Source organism: Chiloscyllium punctatum, chromosome 11, assembly GCF_047496795.1.
Source record: "Chiloscyllium punctatum isolate Juve2018m chromosome 11, sChiPun1.3, whole genome shotgun sequence".
NCBI classification, from domain to species: Eukaryota; Metazoa; Chordata; class Chondrichthyes; order Orectolobiformes; family Hemiscylliidae; genus Chiloscyllium; species Chiloscyllium punctatum.
Window position 1 is genome coordinate 15,296,848 of NC_092749.1, and position 10,062 is coordinate 15,306,909.

The 10,062-nt window shown below is 51.7% G+C and overlaps 1 protein-coding gene across 9 annotated transcripts in view; it reads left to right on the top strand.

Moving 5' to 3' along the window:
• Positions 1–10,062, top strand: part of LOC140482751 (NHS-like protein 1) — a 265,348-nt gene that overhangs the window by 251,407 nt on the left and 3,879 nt on the right. For all 9 annotated transcript variants that reach the window (XM_072580336.1, XM_072580334.1, XM_072580335.1 and 6 more), the window contains 2 exons: positions 549–3,713; positions 4,895–5,012. In XM_072580336.1, coding sequence (XP_072436437.1) covers positions 549–3,713; positions 4,895–5,012 — 3,283 coding nt within the window. The remainder of the gene's footprint in view (positions 1–548; positions 3,714–4,894; positions 5,013–10,062) is intronic.

Here is a 10,062-nt window from a genome sequence, read left to right on the forward strand (position 1 = left end):
TCCAATTCCAGCCTTTCGTGATTAGCCATCGCTCCAATACCTTCAGCCGCATGGGTCCTGAGCTCTGGAACCCTTTCACCGAACCTGGTTTCTTCCAGGTGCTTCGGTTCCTCCCACAATCCAAAGATGTGCGGTTAAGGTGAATTGGCCATGCTAAATTGCCCATAAGGATGTGTTGGTTAGGTGCATTAGCCAGGGGTAAATGTAGAGCAATAGGGTAGGGGAATGGGTCTGGGCGGGTTACTCTTCAGAAGATCAGTGTGGACTGGTTGGGCCGAATGGCCTGTTTCCGCACTGTAGGGATTCTAAACCTCTTGTACGAGCTTCCTTAAAACCCTTCCTTTTGGGCTAGGCTTTGATTCATCTGCCTTTGACTTATTGTCAACCCTCTTCTGACAATGCACCTCCTCAACACGTTGGAATATTTAACTGCATGGAAGGTGCTACATCAATGCAGGTGATAGGGGAGTTGCATTAACTGATAGCTGTGTTCTGGGCTGGTCTTTGTTATCATTTCTCAGTGGATGTTCTTTGTTTTTAACTGACAGGCTCTGGGCAGACACCAGCCAGAGGTCACTCTGTTATCCTGGCCGGTCACTATTCCACCATCAGTCGCCTGGAAAGCAGCAAGGCCACCAGGGGGCGGTTAGTCACCAGGGACTCCTCCTGTCAAACTGAAGAGGTCAAGGTAGTGCCACCTTCTGTCCGGAGGATCCGAGCCCAAAAGGGCCAAGGGATTGCGGCCCAACTCTCCCAATCATCGGCCGACATGTCTTCCGCCGGCAGTGCCAGAGATGGTGCAGTGCGCGCCAGGACCGAACAGCCCCGTTTCCACAGCCTCCCGCGGCCGGGTGCCAGGATCTCGCTGCAGGAGCTGGGGGAAGCACGCGGGGCCCTGGGCCGGTCTGAGGAGCGTTTCCCGGACCCGGAGGTGACAGCGAAGCAAGACCTGACGGACTCCCGGCTCCGGGCCCGCTCCCCTTCGACCCGCCGCAACCCCGGGGATGAGCTGGGCGCCACCATGTGCCCCGCCCAGCTCTCCGCCCGGGCCACCCTGTCCTCCAAGGCCGAGGTGGTGGCCATTCCCACATCGCGGGGCCAGCCCGGGCCTCCCCCCTCCCCGGGGGCTCCGCGCGATGACCCCGGTTCCTCCAGCGGCAACTGGAGTGCGGGCAGCAGTGGTTCCGGGCGCCTGTCCCCCACCTCGGACACCCCACTGACCCCTTCCCGCTGCGACTCGGCAGTCTCCCTGGCACCTCCAGGCTCTGGGGCAGAGCCTCCCCTCAGCCAGGGGCAGCTGGAGGCCCGCAGTGAGGGGAGACCTCGAGGGGCAGCGGCCCCTCCTTCCCCCTGCTCTCCCTCCGCCGCCGGCTGGAGCCCTCCAACGTCGCCCTCGGAGGTCAGGGGTCAACGGTGCGCGGTCAGCCTCCCCGAGTATAGCGACCGCTCCCTGGGTCGCAGCATCTCCCTGAGGAAGACCAAGAAGCCCCCCCTTCCCCCGGCTCGCACTGATTCCCTGCGCAGGAGGCCCAAGGGCGGGCGGCCTGTGCTGAGCGAGTCCCTCATCGCCAGCCTGCAGCGCTCCCTGGAGGTCAACCTCCGAGCTCAGGAGGGAGGCCCAGAGCCTCACGGAGAAGGCCGAGAGCCTTGGGCCACGGCTCTCCGCAGCCAGAGCAGCTCCGGGGGCGATGGCAGCACCAACAGCAGCGGGCGCTCCACTGCTGCCAGTAACGCCTACACCACCAGCGCAGCCACCCCGTCACAGAGCGAGACCAGCAGCCTGCGCTCTGAGTACAGTGACCCCTGGGCCTATTACCCCGAGGGGCAGCAGCCTGGAGCCTGGGAGTGCGGGCCGCCTGGGCCTGGAGCCTCCGTGGAGCCCAAAGGCCCGGGCCATGCTGTCACCTCCCCCTCGAGCGGCTATTCCAGTCAGTGCAACACGCCCACCACGCTGAACCCAGCCCCAGCCTTCCCCCACCGCCCATTGCCAGGGGCTGCCAAGCCAAAGTCAAAGCCAAAGGTCCCTGAGCGGAAATCCTCGCTGCTGTCCTCCATGTCAGCCTCATCATCATCTGCCTCCCTCTCCTCAAATGCTTCAGACTCCCGGCCTCAAGGGGCAGCAGTGAGCACTGCTGCCTCAAACACTCCTGCGGTATCACCCATAGGCCCTGACCTTCACCCTCACCTTTCTCAGGCATCCCCGGTGTCCACCGTCTCCTCTCCCCCTCCTCTGGCACCCCCTGTGTCCACTGTCTCTTCTCCCCCTCCTCTGGCACCCCCACTGTCCACACTCTCCTCTCCCCTTCCTCTGGCAACCCCGGTGTCCACCGTCTCCTCTCCCCCTCCTCTGGCACCCCCAGTGTCCACCCTCTCCTCTCCCCCTCCTCCAGCACCACCATTTTTCACTTTATTCCCTCATCCTCCCCTTCTGACACCTCCCCCTCCTCTGGACACCCTACCGCCTCCTCCCCCTCTTCTGGGCACCCTACCCCCTCCTCCACCTCCTCTGACCACCCTACCCCCTCCTCCGCCTCCTCTGACCACCCTACCCCCTCCTCCGCCTCCTCTGACCACCCTACCCCCTCCTCCGCCTCCTCTGACCACTCTACCCCCTCTTCCACCCCCTCTGACCAACCTGCTCCATCCTCCATCCCCTCTGGCCACCCTACCGCCTCCTCCACCTTCTCTGACCAACATGGCCCCTCTCTCACCCCAGTTGCCCACTGTGACCCCACCCCCGCCCCCACCTGCCCCACCCCTGACTATGGCGGCCTTTCCTGCTGGCCCTCTGGATCCAAAGGGGTCAGCGTGTGTGAAGGCCCAGCCATCTGGGAAAGAGCCCAAGACCCTGGGAGATCGTCCTGAGGCCAACAGGCCAGCGCTGGGCCTGCCCCTCATTACAGCCAGCGCTCTGCAGAAAGTGCAGCTGAGGTCAGTGAGGAGGACTGAGCGGGCAGACCTCCTGGGCCAGGTGAAGGGGCACAGCACCCGACTGAATCCGCAGCCTGAACGGCCGGTGTCCCCTCCACCCTGGAAGCCCGCCATGCTGCAGCGACCTTCCTCCCTTGGCCGACTTGCCAAGGCCCATCCTGAGGCCCACATGGCCCCCAACAGCTGCCCGGCCCTCAGCCCTGAAAGCAAGGCTGGCCTCATGGAGCAACCCACAATGTCAGCTCCCTCCAACAGGCCCGAGGCCCGGCCTGGAAACCATCTCGAGCCCATGGCAGAGCCAGCCTGTCCTGCTTCTGCTGTCCAAGGCACTGTCACCAGCGCCAAGGTCAATCTGCCACCTGAAAGCCCTAATGCCAAATCACCCAGCAAAACGCCCCCTCCCATCGCCAGGAAGCCAAAGTTGATGCTCGTTGTCCCGCCGTCTCCGTGGAACATCTCCCCTCAAGGGAAACGACCTCCAGTTGTCCCAGAACCAGCAGCAGAGGACCCGACTAGCACAGCGGCAGCATCTACTGGGGGCAGCGGAGAGCAAGCCTCCCCAGCCCAGAGCGAGACGGCTCTGGGGTCTGACCACCCACTTCATCCGGCCGAGAGAGCCCAGGACACTGTGCAGCATGAGGCCTGGGTGGCTGATGTGCAGAAGATTCTGGATGAAAGCCAGAAAAGTCCCAGTTTGCGAGATGAACCCGTCGCCGACAGCCCGACCCCTTGGGATGGTGTGGATGACAACGGTGGAATCAGCTACCAGGATGAGGACTTGGGTGAGATTTTAAATGAACGTGTTTTTATCTTTCACTCTCTACTTTCATGCCTCTTTCTCTCCACCTTTTTCCTTCATCATCTTGTCCCTTCCTCTCCTGAGTCCCCTTCCATCTTTTCCCCTCTCACCTTCATCACCCTCCAATCTATTCAACCACCTCCCACCACCCATTGCTTTCCCAGTTCTTGTAGCTCACGCCCTCCCATCCCAGTCCCCTCATTGGGGTGGAATGAAGTCACAGGAATGTTGGAAGATTTCAGAACAGTGTTCTGAGATGAAAATCAGGCAATATGAGAGGAAATGCTATTGTTTAGAGAGTGTGTTGGGTGTTTGAGTGTTATGAGATATGGGGTACATCTGCTTCTCAGTTTTTGTCAACACAACCCCTTTGACATTCATTTCAGGATCACATGATATCATAAGTTAAGGCCAACCTGAGGTCAGTGACATATGCATGACCACTGTGGGAACATTTGCATTGCTTAGAAAGAACATTATTTGCGGGCAAGAGAGCAGGGACAAGAATGTTGGATATTATGGCGCCTTGGGTGGAGTGACAGGGTGTAGGTGGCTATAGTAGAGAGTTGGAGACAATTGAGCAGGTCTAACAGAGGATTACAGAGTTTGAGCAAATCAAAAAGAGTGTTAGAGAGTTTTGAGCGGATCTAAGAGAGTGTTATAGAATTTTGACTGGGTCTCAGAGAGTGGTATAGAATTTTGAGTGGGTCTATGAGAGTGGTGTAGAGTTCTGAGTGGGTGGAAGAGAGTGGTATAGAGTTTTGAGTGGATCTAAGAGAGAGGTATAGAGTTTTGAGTGGGTCTATGAGAGTGGTTTAGAATTTTGAGTGGGTCTAAGGGAGTGGTATAGAGTTTTGAGTGGGTCTAAGAGTGGTATAGAGTTTTGAGTGGGTCTAAGGGAGTGGTATAGAGTTTTGAGTGGGTCTAAGGGAGTGGTATAGAGTTTTGAGTGGGTGGAAGAGAGTGTTAATGAGTTTCGAGCAGATCAAAGAGTATTGGAGAGCTTTGAGTGGTTCTGAGAGAGTGTTAGAGAGTTTTCAATGGGCGGATCAGTCTGTTATAAAGTTTTGATGGGTGGATCAGAATTGAAGCTGACAGCTTTTTAATGATGCTTGCTGCACCTTTGAATCACTGGAGTCCGTTACAAGTTTGGTGCTTTTGCAGGTGATGTGTTCGAACCCAGCTCCCCCATCTTTACAACCAGTTACGGAGGGAGTCATGAAGATCCGAGCACTCCCAGCAAGCCCAGGACAACAGAGGACTTGTTTGCAGTGATCCACAGGTAGGACAGGAGACTGAGGTCCTTAGTGACCAGATACGTTGGAGAATCTCATTGCTTGTTATTTGCTGATATCTGATTAGTTGTCTATCCTGGTCTTCTGCTCTGAGTGCCGTTGGGTTAAGTGGAGCGTGAGCTGTTGGGGAAATATTGGCTGCAATGTGCAGATTGTCTGAGCTTCAAGGTGGAGAGACGGCAGCCCATAGACTGGATACTGCTGCTGAATGCAGCCTTTCTGATCAGCTCAGGAGCTGGAGTACAAAGGAATCTTGCTGATTGGTTACCTTAACTGTAGCGGAAACCCTGGAGAAACTCACTAGTAGGGGGTTAACACAATTAATGACATGGCTAAAGGTGAGGTCAAAATTGTGGACACATTAAGGGGAATCTAGAGAAACACATCAGGAGAGAAATGAATAGAAGATTGTGGTGGAATTGTGAGGCAAAGAGGGGTGGGAGGAGGTGTATATGAAATACGTACACCAGCATGGAGAAATGGGCAGTTTCTGTGATGTAAATTTTAATTAAGTCTATACAAGCACAATCCTTCCCTTAGCTAGATTCATAAAATAATAGACCACAGGTTTTAATAATCCCACTTCCCTGCTTATTCCTTTACCCTAGAACTTTTCCCTCAAATAAGTACTTGGATGTTCCTCTTGCAGTATATGGGAGGTAAGGGTCTCCTCAAGTGTCCCTGCTGACTTCACATGTGGGAAGTGCACCCAACTCCAGCTCCTCGAGAATCGTGTTAGGGAACTGGAACTGGCTGAACTTTGGATCATTTGGGAGGCGGAGAGGAGTTACAGGGAGGTAGTTACTTCACAGCCACATGAAGAAGGTAGATGGGTTACTGTCAGGGGTAGGAAAGGGAGCCAGCAGGCAGTGCAGGGATTTCCTGTTGTGATTCCCCTCAACAACAAGTATATCATTTTGGATACTGTTGGGGGGGGGGGGGGGGGGGGGTGGGGGGGGGGGTGGGGGGTGGGGAAGGAGGAACTTACCAGGGGTAAGCAATGGGGCACAGGTCTCTGGCACAGAGTCTGTCCCTGTTGCTCAGAGGGGAAGGGGGAAGAGGAGCAGAGCTTTAGGTATTGGAGACTTCATAGTTAGGGGGACAGATAGGAGGTTTTGTGGGAGTGAGAGAGACTCACGATTGGTGTGTTGCGTCCCAGGTGCCAGGGCTCGTGATGTCTCTGATCATGTTTTCGGGATCCTTAAGGGAGTGGGGAAGCAGCCCCAAGTCATGGTCCACATGGGCACCAACGACATAGGTAGGAAGAAAGGTGGGGATCTAAGGTAGAAATTCAGGGAGCTAGGATGGAAGCTTAGAGCTAGAACAAACAGAGTTGATATCTCTGGTTTTGTTGCCTGTGCCACGTGCTAGTGAAGCGAGGAACAGGGAGAGCGCAGAGCTGAACACATGGCTCCAGAGATGGTGCAGAAGGAGAGTTTTGGATTCTTGGATAATTGGAGCTCTTTCCGGGGAAGGTGGGACCTCTACAAACAGGATGGCCTTCACCTGAACCACAGGGGTACCAATATCCTGGGGAGAAAATTTGCTAATGCTCTTCGGTGGGGGGAGGGTTTTAAACTAATGCAGCAGGGAGATGGGAACCTGAATTGTAGTTCCAGTGTACAGGAGATTGAGGGTAGTGAGATCAGAGATAGGTTAACAAGGTCGCGAGAGGGCACCAGCAACCAGGATGTTGGTTTGAAACGTGTGTACTTCAATGCCAGGAGCATCTGGAATAAGGCGGGTGAACTTGCAGCATGGGTTGGTACTTGGGATTTTGATGTTGTGGCCGTTTCAGAGACATGGCTAGAGGAGAGACAGGAATGGTTGTTGTAGATTCCGGGGATTAGATGTTTCAGCAAGAACAGAGAAGATGGTAAGGTAGGGAGGGTCAATTCAAGGAACAGCTACTATGGGTCCTTAATAAGCATATACCTATCAGGCAGGGAGGTAGTTGTCGAGAGAGGAAGCCATGGTTTTCTAAAGAAGTTGAAGCTCTTGTCAAGAGGAAGAAGAAGGCTTATGTGAGGATGAGGTGTCAAGGCTGGGTTTTTGAGGGGGGGGGGGGGGTGTTGAGTGCTATAAGTTAGCCAGAAAAGATCTAAAGAGAGGGCTAAGAAGAGCTAGGAGGGGACATGAGAAATTGTTGGTGGATAGGATCAAGAAAAGCCCTAAGGCCTTCTATAGATGTATCAGAAATAAAAGAATGACTAGAGTAAGATTAGGGTCGAGAGTGTGGTTCTGGGAAAGCACAGCCGGACAGGCAGCATCCAAGGAGCAGGAAAATTGGCATTTCGGGCAAAAGCCCTTCATTCCTGATGAAGGGCTTTTGCCTGAAACGTTGATTCCCCTGCTCCTCGGATGCTGCTTGACCTGCTGTGCTTTTCCAGCAACACACTCTCGACTCTAATCTCCAGCATCTGCAGTCCTCACTTTCGCCTAGAGTGAGATTAGGGCCAATCAAAGATAACAGTGGAAAGTTGTGTGTGGAATCTGAGCACATAGAGGAAGCATTTAATGAATACTTTTCATCAGTATTCACATTGGAAATGGGCAATGTTAGTGAGGATATGGAGATACAGGCTACAAGATTAGATGGGATTGAGATTGACAAAGAGATGTTTTAGCAATTTTGGAAGATCTGAAAATAAATAAGACTCTGGGTTGAATGGGGTTTATCCTCGGATTCTCTGGGAAGCCAGGGAGGAGATTGCAGAGCCTTTGATTTCAATCTTTATGTCATCATTGTTGACAGGAACAGTGCCAGAAGGCTGGAGGATAGCAAATGTTATTCCCTTGTTTAAGAAGGGGAGTCGGGACAGCCCTGGTAATTATAGGTCAGTGAGCCTTACTTCCTTTGTGAGTAAGATGTTGGAAAAGGTTATAAGAGATAGGATTTATAATCATCGGGAAAGGAACAGTTTGATTAAGGATAGTCAACACAGTTTTGTGAAGGGTAGGTTGTGCCTCACTAACTTTATTATGTTGTTCGAGAAGGTGACAAAACAGGTGGATGAAGGTAAAGTGGTTGATGTGATGTATATGGACTTCAATAAGGCGTTTGATAAGGTTCCACACGGTAGGCTATTGCACAAAATATGGAGTTTCGGGATTGAAGGTGATTTAGTGGTTTGGATCAGAAATTAGCTAGCTGAAAGAAGACAGAGGGTGGTGGTTGATGGGAAATGTTCATCCTGGAGTTCGGTATCCAGTGGTGTGCTGCAGGAATCTGTTTTGGGGCCACTGCTGTTTGTCATTTTTATAAATGATCTGGATGTGGGCGTAGAAGGATGGGATAGTAAATTTGCAGATACACCAAGGTAGGCAGAGTTGTGGATAGTGCTGAAGGATGTTGTGGGTTACAGATGCACATAGATAAGATGCAGAGCTGAGCTGAGAAGTGGCAAATGGAGTTCAATGCAGAAAAATGTAAGGTAGTTCACTTCAGAAGAAGTAACAGTAATGCTGAATACTGGGCTAATGGTAAAATTCTTGGCAGTGTAGATGAACAGAGAGATCTTGGTGTCCAGGTGCATAAATCCCTGAAAGTTGCCACACAGGTTGATAGGGTTGTTAAGAAGGCATATGGTGTGTTGGCGTTTATTGGTAGGGGAATTGAGTTTTGGAGCCACGAGGTCATGCTTCAGCAGTACAAGGCACTAGTAAGGCCGCATCTGGAGTTCTGGTCACCTAATTATAGGAAGGATGTGGAAGCTTTGGAAAGGGTTCAGAGGAGATTTACTAGGATGATGCCTGGTATGAAAGATCTGAAGAGGAAAGGCTGAGGGAACTGAGTCTGTTTTCATTGGAGAGAAGAAGTTGAGAGGTGACTTAATCGAGACATAAAAGATAATCAGAGGGTTAGATAAGGTGGACAGTGAGAGCCTTTTTGCTCAAATGGTGAAGGCTAACACAAGGGAACATAGCTTCAAATTGAGGAGTGATAGATTTAGGACCGATATCAGGAGTAGGTTCTTCACTCAGAGAGTACTAGGGGCGTGGAACGGCCTGCCTGCAACAGTAGTAGACTCACTGACATTAAGGGCATTTAAATGGGCATTGGACATCCATATGGATAATATTGGAACAGTGTAGGTTAGGTGGGCATCAGGTTATTTTCACAGATCGGTGCAACATCGAGGGCTGAAGAGCCTGTACTGTGCTGTAATGTTCTCTGTATCTAAGATATGAACACTAATGCTTTCATATGTTAATCATTTACATGTACATATGCATAATTACACACCTGAGTATTGCCAGGAAAGAAAATTACATGGCGCCAATTTTTTTTTGTCTTACTTTCATCAGGACAGGATGGCAAGAATACCAAATCTCAAAGGGAATAACAATTTGTACTGCTTGCTGAAGTGGCTTGGCAAGTGGACTCTGATTGCTGGCACTGTTACAATTCAGCACCCTCTTCTTATGCAGTATAAATTGTTGTTCCTTTTGTGATTTGGTGTTCTTGCCGTGCTGTCCTGATGAAAGCAAGGCAAGAAGCTTCGTCAGCAATATTCAAATTCTGTGCTGCACAGAATATGTACCTCCCTCTCCTTTGATCTGTCCGTTGACTCTCTTTGTCTACTCTATCGCTTGTTCCCTGATATTTTTTCCTACGAGAGGGCATAGGTTTAAGGTGAGAGGGGAAAGATTTGAAAGGGACCTGAGGGGCAACAACTTCAAGAACAACTTCTTCCCCTCTATTATTAGCCTGATGAACGGACCTCTCATATATTAGTTTTGATCTGTCTCTGCACCTTCTCTGTAGCTGCAACACTGTACTCTGCATTCTGTTCCGTTACCCTGATGTACTTGTGTAAGGTATGATTTGCCTGGTTAGCGCGCAAAACAATACTTTTCACTGTATTTCGGTTCATGTGACAATAATAAATCAAATCAAATCAAACATTTTCACACAGAGGGTGGTATGTGTACGGTATGAGCTGCCAGTGGAAGTGTAGAGATGGATACAATTACAACATTTAAAAGACATTTGGCCAGGGACATGAATAGGAAAGGTCAGAGGGACTGAAAACA